The following is a 16,174-nucleotide window of genomic DNA, read 5'->3' on the forward strand; positions in this document are numbered from 1 at the left end:
GGCGAAAATTGAAGCACCAAAATTTAAAGGGAGAAAAATCTCGACCGAGGCCAAACTAGGCCTACCCCGACAACGAAAGAAAACTTACGGGGCAAAAGTTGAGAAAATTACGGGAAGGGCAGAAAACCCGAAAGGGTCTTCCGGAAACACTTCCGGAGCGCTTCCCGAACTTTTTTAAAGAAAACAAGGAAAAAACTCGTCGAAAAGGACGCGCGAGGTCGACTCTCTGGGGCACGAACGGCGTAACACGACCGTACCGAGCGCGGACGAAAGAAGACTGGCCGGCTCGAGCCGGTTTCGGGCGGGAAGACGGCCGCGCATGCGCGGTGCGCATGGGCGCGCGAGGACTAGCAAACGCCTTTGCTAGTAAACTTTCCGATGGAGGGGGCTGCCGAGGACGTCAACCCATCAGTGAGAACAAGCAGCCTGCTTGTCCTCGGAGAAAATCATTTTATTTTCATTATAGTGTTTAGAATATGTCCACTTTGAGAATCAGGTGCTCAACATTAAAAGTTTTTTTTTTTTTTTATTAATTTTATATACTTATTACAGAGATTATCATACTGCAAAAGTGTAATACAGCCATTAAATAATAATACAGGAAAATTATAATTGAAAAACGTCCTAATAAAGACAAAGTTTGGCTTCCTTAGACCTCAATAATAGGGGGGTAGGAATTAGTGAAGATAACACAATCATAATATATAAATAAAATTAATATGGTTCCGTCAGTCCCATATATATCTCAACTCTATCGTTGTTTATTGTCTAGGAAGGTCTGAAGCTGATCAGGCATATAATATATATATTTAACTTGATTTAACCTGATGACACATTTACAGGGATAAGCCAGGAGGAAAGAACCTCCCAATCCCAAAACTTTTGACCTCATAGAGAGAAACCTTTTACGTTTTTCTTGTGTAAACTTAGTCACATCCGGATAAAGCCAGATCTTCTGGCCAGCAAATACACGGTTAGTTGATTTAAAGTAAAGACGCATTACTGCATTTAAATCCTGTTGAAATACAAAAGAAATTATCAACGTCCCCCTTTCAGATGGTTCTTCAATTGTTTGCTCCAAAATGGCTGTGACATTTTGTAGATCTATTGAATTCTCTGTCCCAACTTTTTTCATCGTGCTTGGTATGTATTAAAAGTTTATATTTATTTACTTATTTATGGCATTTTATCCCACATTAAACATGAATTAGATTGGAACCTGGGATCATTTCATTTTTTTTCCTGGAGTAATGCATTCCCATTCCCCCCCCCCCCCCCCCCCCCCCCCCCCCACCAGGCTCTCTCCCCGGCTATAGCCAGCTCTGCAATTTGGGGGGGGGGGAGGGTGCAGAGGTGGACCGAGGAGAGAGCCTGTTAAAATTTTACCAGCACACCACTGGATCCGAGTCTTCCCTCGTCTGTTGATATAGGCTACTTCTGAGGCATTACCTGTTATCACTCATACTAGCTTCCCTGGGAGGTGACTGGCAAAGGGAAGAAGACAATTCTTTTGCATCACTCTCAGCTCTACCCAACAGATCAACTAGGATGCTTCCCTTGAGATTTATTTGTCTTGGGCTTAATGTTGAAAATGTGCTTCCAAGCTGGAGAGACTGGCATCTATGGTGATCACCACCTAGTCTGAGATGTACAAGGGAACTCCCTTGAAGAGATTGCTGGAATGAAGCCACTAGTGCATACTGGCTTTCGCTCGCGGAGTTCAAGGATTGACCTCTAAGGTTGCTGCCATGAATCCTAGAACTTGTATATAATCCCAAGTTCAAGGACTCTGATGTTCGAGGAGGAATATGATCTGAGTCTTAAGCTTCTGTATCCTATGGATCGGGAGGAAGACTCTTCCTTGTTGAGTGTTAAACAACACCTCAATATATTCCAGCAACTGAGAGAGGACTAGTTTGTTCTTGTCAAAACTGACTACCCATCCCAGGAACTGCAGCTCAAACAATTCAGTATTCTTCTATCTCCAGCAGGTGGTAGTGGCTAGCTGTTCAACTTCAGTGATGCATATTTTTATAGTTCCTGGACCAGCTGGGGACTGGTGCCAGAGTTAAGGGTAAGGGGTAGGATTGTTTGCCTACATTCATTTCAATCCTCAGTAGTATATCTAGTGGTGCCAGGTTCCTTCCCTATCCCTCTCCTTAAGCTTTCCTCCTTCTTCCTTCATTTAGTGCAGTGTGACTAGGCACTATTTACCTTGCTAATAGGAGAGCTGTGGTTCTTGAGTAAGAAGATAGGTGGGGTATGTCTTCTGTCTCCTGGTAGGGAAGGAGTGTAGGACCATCAAGCATTCTCTCTATCTCTCACTACTAGGCGTTCTGGAGCTAAACTGTTTCCTCTCGTCGCATTCTCTCTATCTCTCACTACTAGGTGTTCTGGAGCTAAACTGTTTCCTCTCAAGTCGACTCCTGCTGTGAATGTTGAGCTGCTTCTGGTAACTGCACTTCATATAAGCAGCTCACGCAGCTTCAGCACTTAGAGGGTTCATTGCAGTTAGTTATGCCTTCAAGGCATGGCTGTGAAAACACTGATCTACTAGGTAGTATTTTGGGCTCCAGGAATCCCTGAACTCTTCTGTTAAATAATTAGGAGTGGCATATAGTCTCCAGCTGAAATGATTGACCTAAGTGAGGAGGTATAAATTAGGAAAAGCCCCTGGTAACGTGAATGACAGCTTATGGTGCCACAGCTCAATGGGGACTACTTTTGACTGAGCTACAAGGAGGAGAAACACTCAAGAAAAAAATAATAATAATAATTAAAAAATTAAAAAAATAAAAATCCCAAAACACAGCTAGAATACTAAGAGGAGAAAAACACACTTTTGGCTAAAGCCAAAAAGAAGAAATAACAAATTTCTTAAAGCAGCTGTGGAGCACAGTGGAGATGCATCTAACTGGGTTGATGTCAAAAAGAAACTAAAAGCAGCCATAGGACTGCCAGAGCACAGAATGCCTAATGAATATGCAGTAAAGATTTCAGTTGTTACCACAGAGCAACAAGAAATTTAAATTCACTTGGTGCCACATGACTCACTTGTATAATTAGTGAAGTAAACCTACTTGCTTTCAAAGAAACTGAGGATACAGAACAAGAGGTATTACTTAAGAAGGAACAGTTTTACTGCATATGCTTCCCAATAATTATGTTTGAATAAACAAAATGCTAGCCCCCAAGAAACACTACTGGAGCAGTAGGAGAGTAATACTCACAGGGATCTTGCCACCTGCTTCAGATTGTCCACACTCTGAGGACTGAGGATTGCACAAGTCTGGAAAAGTTCTAGAGATTCTTGAATTTTCCCTTCCAAGCGGAATATCAATGCTACAAAATATAACACAAGCCAATTATTCCCAGAAAGCAAGAAAGGTGTTTTTACTAAGGTGTGCTGAAAAATGGCCTGCTGTAGTGTAGGCGTGGATTTTGGGTGTGCGCAGATCCATTTTTTAGCATGCCTGTAAAAAAAGACCTTTTTTAAATTTTTGACCAAAATGGATGTGCGGCAACATTTAAATTGGCGCATGTCCATTTTGGTTCTGAGATCTTACCACCAGCCACTGACCGGGTGGTAATGACCTACGTGTGTCAAATGCCACTTGACACACGAAGCTGACACGTGTCAGAAAATAAAGATTATTTTTTGAATGTGTGTAGCAGACGCGCCAAAAATGAAATTACTGCAAGAGCCACACAGTAGCTGGGTAGTAACTCCAAATTGGCGGATGTAGGCGCTTACGCAGCTTTGTAAAAGGGTCCCATAGTAAATGATGGCAGATTAACCCCCCCCCCCCCCCCAAAAAAAAAAAAAAAATAAACCAAACAGCATGGCCTATTCATGCTGCCCAGTGCGGTTCTTAGGGTTGTAACTGCTGCTCTGTGCAGGTTACCCCTGCCTCCATGCTTTTTTGTAGCATGAAAGTCATTTAAGTGTTGCTTTGAGTGGAAATAAAGATCCTCTGGGTTTATCCCATGACTATTTTCAGTTCTACACCATTTTTGTCTGCATTACCTCCACTGGGTGCGCATTCCAAGCATCCAAATCACTATCCTTGAAACAGGAAAAACAATAGTACCTATACACACAAACCAACACCCACTGTTTTCTATATAAACAAAATTAATTTACCTCACATAAAAAGAGAAACAAATTGTCATAATTTTAGAAAATAAAAGTTGTTCAGTCATTTTTTTCTGAGTCTCTCTGTGGAGGTGAACAATAATTGTATGCATGTAGTGACTGTATATGCTACAGTCTGTTACTAATGAGCTGCCAGCATTGATGACTAGAATTCTTGTATCTAGGACGAACAACTGGTAAGACACAGTTTCAAAGCATGAGCAAATATGCAATCCAGGTGATTTGTGTTAGACAAGGATCAGTATAGGCAGGGGCGTAGCTGCTATGGGGCCACGGGGGCCTGGGCCCCCGTAAATTTGGCCCTGGACCCCCCTACTGACGCCCCTCTCAACCCCCCCCCCCCACCATCTGTACCTTTGCTGGCAGGGGACCCCAACCCCCCCGCCAGCCGAAGTCTTCTTTCTGCGTTTGGTTTTTTCTGAGTCTGACGTCCTGCTGTACGTACAACGTGCAATCTGCAGGGCTTCGTTCTGTTTCTGTGAGTCTGACGTCCTGCACATTGTACGTGCAGCAGGACGTCAGACTCAGAAGAAACCAAACGCAGGAAGAAGACTTCGGCTGGCGGGGGGTTGGGTCCCCCACCAGCAAAGGTACAGACGGCGATGGATGGCGGGCGAGCAGGCGGGTTGAGGGAGGGGGGGGGTCAAACTTCTTGGAGGTGGTGCTGGCGGCGGCAGGGGGTGTCGGCCATGGCGTCGGGGGGGGGGGGGGGGCTAAAATGTGCCCCCTCACCTCGGCTCTGCCCCCCCCTACCGCTGAAGTCCAGATACGCCCCTGAGTGTGTCTAAGTGCTTTGAAAATGAGCCCTATATATACAAATTCAAAAATTCAGGAATAAATAGATATCACTAAAAATGTAAAGTCTGATACCTTTTTTTTTTTTTCTTACATTTGTACCCTGCACTTTCCCACTCATAGCAGGCTCAATGCGGCTTACATATTATATACAGGTACTTATTTGTACCTGGGGCAATGGAGGGTTAAGTGACTTGCCCAGAGTCACAATTTGCTGCCTGTGCCTGCAGTGGGAATTGAACCCAGTTCCCCAGTACCAAAAAAGTCCACCACTCTAACCACTAGGCCATTCCTCCACTCCTTCTCAAAACACGGGTGCATTTCTTCTCACAGTGATTTTTGCAGCTTTTTGGAACCAACACTGCCTCTCACCTTATGGCCAAGGGGATTTTTAAACAGGATTATGTCTTCTTGCTGGACTCAACAGCTGGTAAATGACATGTTGCCAGATCTTCCTAAAGCTTACCTTGTACATAGACAGCATATTCACACATTCCTTTGGTCTCATGCAGTTGCTCTTTGATAACTGCCTGAAATAGTAAAAAATGTATTACTTAACAGTCACAGAAACATTAACAACGTCAGCCTAACTGCAAAAACCTGAATTTATGCACCAGCCTACTAGGCCTGTGCCTCGAGTAGCATATTTCTAGAAGTTACAGCATTCTTTCCTCTGTAGCCTGATGTGGCTCTCTGATCTCTCCCATCTCTCAGCACAGATCTCATATTTCTCCTGTCACTACCCTTCCTTTTCTTTCATACAGACCTCCTCTCTCTTCATCACTTTCCTATTCTGAAGATCTCCAATCTCAAAGTGCATGAGGATGATGATGGCAGAAAAGGTGAAATTTGTTTTTACCTGATAGTATCCAAAGTCTTGCTAGAGCAGTTCAGACTGACGGTTTATGCCACCCTTCCAGCAGAAGGGGGCAGACAATCTTAATTTTTTAATGACATCATAAAAACATAAGAATAGCCATACTGGGTCAGACCAATGGTCCATCTAGCCCAGTATCCTGCTTCCAACAACGGCCAATCCAGGTCACAAATACCTGGCAGAAACCCAATTAGCAGCAACATTCCATGATACCAATCCTGAGGCAAGTAGTGGCTTCCCCCATGTCCATCTCAGTAACAGCCTATGAACTTGTCCTCCAGCAACTTGTCCAAAGCTGTTACCACATTCTCCAGTAGCGAGTTCCAAAGCTTAACTATTCTTTGAGTGAAAAACTATTTCCTCCTATTTGTTTTAAAAGTATTTCCATGTAATTTGATTGAGTGCATCACAATATAAGGAGTGATGCTGCCTGGAACTTGCTAGAATACTATTGACAAAACCACTGAATGAAAAAACAAAAACAAAACAAAAAAAATATCTACTATAATAAAACTCACTCTGAACGTTCTGAAGACAACGTTCTGAAGTCACTCAGTCACTCCCTGAAGGGTTCATGGATTCATGGTGGTGAAGCCACAACACTGCCCATGTCTCTCTGCCCCGCCCTCGCATGACGGACCAATCAGAAAAAACAACCTCAACATTCTGAAACACAAAGGACCATCACAACACTGTTCCCAGGCAACACTAGGCAACGTAAGACGGACCAATCAGAGGAAACTATGTGACAATAAGGGAGGAGCATTCCCCAGCAGAATGGCTCATTATCTGTGCAGCACGGAGTGCATAGAACCACCGCTGGAACGAGAGAAGAATATTCCTGCTGTGGGTATGTGCAAAAATAGACCGGCACAGCACATCCCACAACCCCCAAGCAAAAAACAAAACAAAAAAAGACACACATCAACAACCTGCACACACACCGCACCCTCACACACACACACACACAAAAAAAAGCCACATGCTAGCGCCCGTTTCATTGGTTTCGGAAACGGGCCTTTTTTACTAGTATATATATATAAACAAGAATCAACAAGAATTAGACAACCCCAATAAAATAAGGGCCCCTCAAGGAGCCCCTCTGCAAAGATAAATCAAACTACTGAGGATCCTATGCGCAACAGACTGAGGAAACAGATGAGCAGAAAAGGTCTACAAGGCCACAGCCTTCCTGGGTGGGAACTAGTCTGGTGTAGCATGACTCAAGGAAAGGAAGTTATTAGGTAAGAACAAAATTTCACCTTCCCTATCATCCTGCTAGACTAGTCCAGACCAGTGGGATATATCACAGCATCAGTTCTTGGACAGGAGGAAGACAAAGCCCCCTCCAAAAGTGGAGGAGTGGCCTAGTGGTTAGGGTGGTGGACTTTGGTCCTGGGGAACTGAGGAACTGAGTTCGATTCCCGGCACAGGCAGCTCCTTGTGACTCTGGGCAAGTCACTTAACCCTCCATTGCCTGCCGCATAGAGCCTGCCATGAGTGGGAAAGCGCGGGGTACAAATGTAACAAAAAAAAAAAAAAAAGCCCCATTTACCTGGCATGCACAGCCAGTCTGCAGTACTTGACAAAAAAAAAAAATGCAGAGAAGACCAGATCACTGTTCTACTCAAGCAAATGTCTTGGATTCTGTCCAGAACACTGCCTGAATTCTCATGGAGTGAGCTCACAACCTTTCTGGAATTAGCCTCCAATTCAATACATATGCTGACTCAATCATCTTCTTGGTCCTTCTAGCTAAGGTCAACTTGGAAGCCATCTCATCCTTATGGTCAAATATGGATCCCTGCAGGAGAGAGTCTGCAACTTTGAGGCACTGTTTTTAAGGTGAAATCTTTCATTGATACCTACTTAACTGGCTCAACGGTGGACCCACCACAGCATTCAAAAACAGGTTCAGATCCTACTAAAGAATTAACAGCCAGAGAGGAAGTAAAATCTAATGGACCCTATGCAAAAACTAGGAGATATCCAGATGCGGCAAGCAAACATCCCTTGACTTGCCATCTGTAGCACAATGAGGCCGCAATATGAAATTTGAGGAAGCTCAGGGCCTACCATTGGTCAAGACTTCCCTACAGGAATGCCAAAAGGGCCAGCACATCCCTCTACCAGGCAGAGCACCCCCGACCAGAACACCAAGACTCAAGCAGATGCCAGACCAGCATGTACAGTATAGAAGTTGAGGACCTGCATATTTGAATAATGAGTTTACTACTGCTACCAAATAATCTTATCTTCTTGAGTGGACCCTTTCAAGGGTCAGGATATAAGCTGCAGATTTGGGTTCTCTATGAGCAGCAGACATTGACAGAGGAGACCCCAACTCTGAAGAAAATGAAGGGGATCCTCTACCACAGATGAATCATGTCTGCATACCAGAGCCTGTGCGGCCAGTCTGGTTCAACAAGATGACAAAACTGGGTGTCTGCTCTTCTGCTAATTACATGGCCTACCAGCAGTCAGGGAGAAATGACATAAAGAGGGTTTTCCTGGGGTAAGGTTGAATCAGTGCATCTATTCCTGCTGAAACACACATCTTCTTTCCTCTGACAGAAAAGCTTGGCTGCCTTAGAATTCTGATAGGACACTATAAAACTTGGCAACCCCAGAAACTTACCACCACTAGTTCCCATTCTCCTGGATCCAGTACATTTTGGCAGAGAAAGTCCACTTGTACTTTCAGAGTTCCTACTATGTGGTCTGCAGAGATTGCCTTCAGATTGACCTCCGCCTACTGGTGCAGCACAGCAATTTCCTAATCCACAACTACACTCAGAGTTCCCCCTAGCTTGTTGATATACACCACCATCATTGCATTATGGATAGAACTTGGATTGCCCTGTCCTGCACTAAGCGCTCTGGGTTCCACAGATGCTCCAGGAAGCCTTCATGGGTAACGAGAAACCATGAGTCACCTGGTCTTGACAGTGGGCTCCCCAATCGACAAGTCTGCATTGGTAGTCACTACTATTTTTTTTTAATTATACCCCTCACTATCCAATGTACTAGGTAGGCAACAATAAAAACATATACAAGACCTGTCGCTTCTTCCTCTATAACATTAGCAAAATTCGCCCTTTCCTCTCTGAGCACACCACCCGAACTCTCATCCACTCTCTCATTACCTCTCGCCTTGACTACTGCAACCTACTCCTCACTGGCCTCCCACTAAGCCATCTATCCCCCCTTCACTCCATTCAGAACTCTGCTGCACGTCTTAACTTCCGCCTCGACCGATATACTCATATCACCCCTCTCCTCAAGTCACTTCACTGGCTTAAGATCAGGTACCGCATACAGTTCAAGCTTCTCCTACTAACCTACAAATGCACTCGATCTGCAGCCCCCCCCCCCCTTACCTCTCTACCCTCATCTCCCCTTACGTTCCTACCCGTAACCTCCGCTCTCAAGACAAATCCCTCCTTTCAGTACCCTTCTCCACCACCACCAACTCCAGGCTCCGCCCTTTCTGTCTCGCCTCACCCCATGCTTGGAACAAACTCCCTGAGCCCATATGCCAGGCCCCCTCCCTGCCCATCTTCAAATCATTGCTCAAAGCCCACCTCTTCAATGTCATCTTGTTATGGTATAAGCCAATTGTCAGAATTAAATATGTAGCAGAGTTATTGATTTTATCAATATAAAAATGCAGCTTTTAAAAGATGTATTGAAACTGCATTTCAATACCTTCTTTCCCCTTTTCCTTGGGAATTTTTGATAGCAGGGCTATTCTACCCATTGCCACTCAGAGTGGCAGTCATTTACCGCCCCCCTAATAAATCCCTCTCTTCCTTCCTCACCGACTTTGATGCCTGGTTTTCCGTTTTTCTTGAACCCTCATCTCCGTCACTCATTCTTGGAGACATTAACATACACGTTGATGACCAATCCGACCCTCATGCGTCTCAGTTCCTCACTCTAACATCCTCCTTCAACCTCCAGCTATGCTCCACCGCCTCGACTCACCGAGATGGCCATTGTCTTGACCTCGTCCTCTCCTCCTCCGGCTCCCCCTCCAATTTCCACACTTCAGCTCTTCCTATCTCGGATCATCACCTGATCACCTTCACACTTCTTCACACCCCACCTCAGCCCCGTCCAACTCTAACCACTACCTCCAGGAATCTCCAGGCTATTGACCCTCCCACCTTATCCTCTTGTATCTCCAATCTCCTCCCCTCCATCTTGTCCTCCGAGTCTGTCGACAAGGCTGTCTCCGCATACAATGCCACTCTCTCCTCTGCTCTGGACACCCTCGCTCCCATCCACCTCCCGTCCCACAAAGCGTACTAATCCCCAGCCTTGGCTGACCCCTTGCATCCGCTACCTTCATTCCTGCGCCCGATCTGCTGAACGCCTCTGGAGGAAATCTCGCACCCATTCAGATTTCCTTCACTACAAATTCATGCTATCCTCCTTCCACTCCTCCCTAATCCTTGCCAAACAGGACTATTACACCCAACTGACCAATTCTCTCAGCTCCAACCCCCGTCGTCTCTTCGCCACCCTTAACTCCCTACTCAAAGTGCCCTCCGCTCCTACCCCCCCTCACTCTCTCCTCAATCACTGGCCGATTACTTCCGCGACAAGGTGCAAAAGATCAACCTTGAGTTCACTACCAAACTATCTCCTCCTTTTCACCCTTCAACCCTCGACTAACCAACCCAGGCCTCTTTCTCCTCCTTTCCTGACATCACCGAGGAGGAAACCGCTCGACTTCTTTCCTCCTCAAAAAGTACCACCTGTTCCTCTGATCCCATCCCCACCAACTTACTTACCACCATCTCACATACTGTCACCCCCTCCATCTGTCATATCCTCAACCTCTCTCTCTCCACTGCAACTGTCCCTGACACCTTCAAGCACGCCGTAGTCACACCTCTCCTCAAAAAACCATCACTCCTCAAAAAACCTGTCCCTCCAACTACCGCCCCATCTCCCTCCTACCCTTCCTCTCCAAAATACTTAAGCGTGCCGTTCACAGCCGCTGCCTTGATTTTCTCTTCTATCATGCCATCCTCGATCCACTTCAATCCGGTTTTCGCCCTCTACACTCAACAGAAACAGCACTCTCTAAAGTCTGTAATGACCTGTTCCTTGCCAAATCCAGAGGCCACTACTCCATCCTCATCCTCCTCGATCTATCCGCTGCTTTTGACACTGTCAATCATGATCTACTCCTTGCCACACTGCCCTCATTCGGGTTCCAGGGCTCTGTCCTCTCCTGGTTCTCCTCCTATCTCTCCCACCGCACCTTCAGAGTTCACTCTCATGGATCTTCCTCCACCTCCATCCCGCTATCTGTTGGTGTTCCCCAGGGATCTGTCCTTGGACCCCTTCTCTTCTCAATCTACACCTCTTCCCTGGGCTCCCTCATCTCTTCTCATGGCTTCCAGTATCATCTCTATGCGGACGACACCCAGCTGTATCTCTCCACACCAGACATCACCGCGGAGACCCAGGCAAAGGTATCAGCCTGCTTAACCGACATTGCTACATGGATGTCCAACCGCTACCTGAAACTGAACATGTCCAAGACTGAGCTCATCGTCTTTCCACCAAAACCCACTTCTCCTCTTCCTCCACTTTCTATCTCATTTGATAACACCCTCATCCTCCCCGTCTCATCTGCCCACAACCTCGGAGTCATCTTCGACTCCTCCCTCTCCTTCTCGGCACACATCCAGCAGATAGCCAAGACCTGTCGCTTCTTCCTCTTCAACATCAGCAAAATTCACCCTTTCCTCTCTGAACACACCACCCGAACTCTCGTCCACGCTCTCATTACCTCTCACCTTGACTACTGCAACTTACTCCTCACCGGACTCCCACTTTGCCATCTATCCCCCCTTCAATCTGTTCAGAACTCTGCTGCACGTCTTATATTCCGCCAGAACCGATATACTCATATCACCCCTCTTCTCAGGTCACTTCACTGGCTTCCAATCCGATACCGCATTCAGTTCAAGCTTCTCCTTCTTACCTACAAATGTACTCAATCTGCTGCCCCTCACTACCCTCATCTCCCCTTATGTTCCCACCCGAAACCTCCGTTCACAGGACAAATCCCTCCTCTCAGTACCCTTCTCCACCACTGCCAACTCCAGGCTCCGCCCATTCTGCCTCGCCTCACCCTATGCCTGGAACAACCTTCCTGAGCCCTTACGTCAAGCCCCCTCCCTGCCCATCTTCAAGTCTCTGCTTAAAGCCCACCTCTTCAATGCTGCCTTCGGTACCTAACTCTTACCTTCAGGATATCCAGACTGCCCCAATTTGACTGCCCCTATCGAATTGACTACTCACTTGTCCTTTAGATTGTAAGCTCTTTGAGCAGGGCCTGTCCTTTTATGTAAAATTGTACAGCGCTGCGTAACCCTAGTAGTGCTTTAGAAATGTTAAGTAGTAGTAGTAGTCAATTACAAACACTTAACAGAGACAAAAGCTGGCTGGGAGGGTCACCAAGACATCTGTAGAGAACAAAAAACTGAAGCAGACAGAGAGACTCCTATGACTCAAATGACAAAAGGAACTCCACCTATCACAGCAGACTGAAACCCTCAAGCTATAGAAAAGCCATTTGCCAGCAGATATCCAGGAAACATGTGACCATGCTTCCCTGCAAACTACGATACCCAAGATCTCCTGCAAACTACAATACCCAGGACTCAGAGAACATTATAAAAAGCCTGGAAATAGCCCAGCTCTCTCTCTCTTGGGACCTGCCTCCTCTTGGGACCTGCTGCTCTCTTTGGGGTCTGCTGATGCCTTGCTCCTGACCATGTGCTCATCAATCAGCTGGACCACAGCATGCTTGTAACAAGGTCTGTAAGTTAACCTATAACCTTAAGATTTGGACCTGTTACTTTGTTCTATTTTATGCACAAATTCTCTGTTCTAAGATCCTTTTAAAAGCTATCTCTCGTTTGTAACCTTATTTATATGATTGCATTAATCATATTGTAAAATAATAAACCTTTTGAATCTAAATATATAGTGTTCTTGTCCTTTAGACCTGGTAGTGCAGGTTAATGCAATCCAATAAGTACACTTAATTCCTTTTATTCTTGAATCGTTTTTACCTTGTGGGTAAGTGGTGGAGAAATTTTAGCAAGTGTTCTTAAAATATTCCCCTGCTCTTTGTTCTTAAATATCATATTAGGACTGTGACAATTTTGTAACATTTTTAATGGATATTAAGAACATTTAAATTATTTCCGGTAACAGCCTTTGGCACATAACCACTACACCTCTACTCAGGAAATCTAGACTGCCCCAACTTGACATTTCGTCCATTAGATTGTAAGCTCCTTTGAGCAGGGACCGTCCTTCTTTGTTAATTTGTACAGCGCTGCGTAACCCTAGTAGCGCTCTAGAAATGTTAAGTAGTAGTAGTAGTCTTACCAACCATTGTTCTTATATGTCCAGCTAAAACTGGTTTGTACTAGTTTGCAGATAAAAGCGTTATCAGGCGTCTGGCTACAGTGAACAGGATGTGCTGAGGTCTGCAGTAACAGGCCTCAGAATAAACACATAGGACAACGAAGCATAGTTGCATTAGAAATGCCATAACAAGCTTCAGCTCCGTCCTGTTGTTCCAGCCCTGCCTGCCTACAGCTTCAGCTCCAGTCCTGTTGTTCCATTCTCGCTTGTCTAGTCAAGTCCTGGTTGGAGGGTTTTGCCTGCTGTTGCTGCTCGTCAACAGTAGCCCCAGGGGTCACGTCCCAGAGTCCATGACTGTTTGTTTAGAGCCTGAGACTGTGACAGTACATTATAGAATAGCACCTAGCACTTACACATGTAAATGTAAATTGTGGCACCAATCACACATGTAAATGCCACTGTTCTATAACTTAGGCACCTATTTATAGAATTGCCCTTTATTGTTTTCATAGTATCTACTTTTATTTTATACATGACATCTTGAGATGTAAAACATTGTTCTACATGCTCGAGTCAATAATAAAAAATTACCTCCATAATCAGATTTATTTTTCCCAAAGCACATTGCACTGCACTTGTCCATATTAAATTTCATCTAAGGAACATACATACTATACTGGGTGAGACCAAAGAGTAGATCCATTCTTTGTTGCTTACACCCAGGGATAAGCAGTGACTATCCTGTCTACCTTGATAGTAATGGTTTACAGACTTTTCCTCCAGAAGCTTATCTAAACCCTTTTAAAACTCAGCTATATTAACTGCTTTCAGGTACTAAATGCCACAGTTTAATTGTGTGGCAAGTGAAACAAATTCTTCAATTTGTTTTAAAAGTGCTACCCATTAGCTTCATGGAGTGTTCCCTACTCTTTGTACTAATTGAAAAGGTAAACAATCATTCCCCATTTAACCATTCCACCCTATTCATAATTTTATAGACCTCTATAATATTTGCTCTGAACCATCTCTTCTCCAAGATGAAAATCCCTAATCTCTTTAGCCTTTTTCCATAGGGGAGCTGTTCCATCCTCTTTATCATTTCCATTATCCTTCTCTGAACATTTTCTAGTTCTTATCTTTTTTGAGATGAAGTTACTAGAACTGCACACAATATTAAAGATGCAATCACACCATGGATCTATTTCTATTTTGTTCTTACATATTGCCTTTTTTCATCACAACCACCCTGAAGTGGTTTACATCAGAGCAATATACTATAACACAATAGTAAATAAAATATCCCTAATACAGACATATCCCTTCCCCTGCTCTCATTAGGCCACAACATACAGGGTGAGACACAAAAAAGTAATCCCCTAGAGTTTTTCCACTTTCAATTTCAACAAGAAATATTTACGTACCTTACTTATTTAGTCATCATACTTACATATTATTATTAAACAACATTTAGGGCCCTGTTTACTAAGGAGCGCTAATGATTAGAATGCAGTAAACATTAAGTTGCCCACAGGAACATATGGGCGACTCTAGTATTTAGTGCACGCTAAAAACGCTAGCGCGGCTTAGTAGACAGGGCCCTTAATTACCTTAAGCTATATTGATGTTACTGACATTTTAGTTTTAATACCTAGTGATTTTTGCACATTAAAAATGTTCAAGCTAAAACACAGTAAAAGAATGTCATTCAAACGATGCAATTAGCAATGTGTCAGAATCTTGCAGTCACTGTAAATGCTCGAATTGTCCACTCCCAGCTTTAACACAAGTCTTCAGTCACTTTGGGAAGTTTTTAACAGCCTTGTTGATCGGTCCCTGTGGCAGGCTGTCCCAGATCATCTGCAGCACTTCCTTGAGTTCAGCGATTTGCAGCTCTGAGCGGAGCTTGTGATAGGCCTCCAACATTGCTCCCCAGACAAAAGTCTTCATCACTGTGATATCATCAACAGTAAGCTGGTATCCCTTTATTTTATTTTTTTGAATGTGCGAAAATCACTGGGTTGTCACGCTAAAAAGTCTGTAACTTTGCCATGTTTAAAGATAAGTTCATTCCACCCAGCACATAAACATAGACAGTAAATAACAAATAAAGCTGTAAAATTTCATGTTGAAATTATAAGTGGTTGCTGAGAAATCAGCAAAAAAACTCTAGGAGGTTACTTTTTTTTTGCTTCACCTTGTACATCTGCCATTTTAGATGCCCTGTTCCTCACTCTCATAAGGTCCTGCTGCAATTCCTCATAATCAGCTTGTGTTTTAGCTACTTTGAATAATTTTGTGTTATCTGCAATTCTGATCGCTTCATTCATTGCTCCTTTCAGTAGATCATTACTGAATGTTAAAACACGGGTCTCAATACATATATTTGGTGCTCTCCTGTTTTCACCTCTTTCCACTGGTAGAATTGACCATTAAGTCTTGCTTTTTATTTCCTGTCGTTAACTAATTATTACTTCCTTTTAATTTTCTGAGGGGGTCTTAAAATCCAGATACAGTAAGCTGACTGGTTTAACCTTATCCATATGCTTATTTACATCTTCAAACAATTCTGATGGATTAACTACTACTACTAGTAATCATTTAAAGTAGCGCTACTAGATGTACGCCATGCTGTCTGAAGAGATCTCACAATCTTAAATTTTTGTACTTGGGGCAATGAAGGGAGGAGTGGCCTAGTGGTTAGGGTGGTGGACTTTGGTCCTGGGGAACCGAGTTCGATTCCCGGCACAGGCAGCTCCTTGTGACTCTGGGCAAGTCACTTAACCCTCCATTGCCTGCCGCATTGAGCCTGCCATGAGTGGGAAAGCGCGGGGTACAAATGTAACAAAAAAAAAAAAAAAAGGGTTAAATGACTTGCCCAAAGTCACAAGAAGCTGCAGTGGGAATTGAACCCTGGTTGCCAGGATCAAAGCCCACTGCACTAACCA

At 44.3% G+C, this 16,174-nt stretch overlaps 1 protein-coding gene across 1 annotated transcript in view; it reads right to left on the reverse strand.

Annotated features, from left to right (window-relative positions):
- Positions 1 to 16,174, reverse strand: part of BBS4 (Bardet-Biedl syndrome 4) — a 190,187-nt gene that overhangs the window by 90,885 nt on the left and 83,128 nt on the right. Inside the window, 2 exon segments of the mRNA XM_030187602.1 lie at positions 3,231 to 3,342; positions 5,418 to 5,481. Of these exon segments, the coding sequence (XP_030043462.1) occupies positions 3,231 to 3,342; positions 5,418 to 5,481 (176 nt within the window).

The sequence above is a fragment of the Microcaecilia unicolor genome, chromosome 1 (assembly GCF_901765095.1).
Source record: "Microcaecilia unicolor chromosome 1, aMicUni1.1, whole genome shotgun sequence".
NCBI lineage: Eukaryota > Metazoa > Chordata > Amphibia > Gymnophiona > Siphonopidae > Microcaecilia > Microcaecilia unicolor.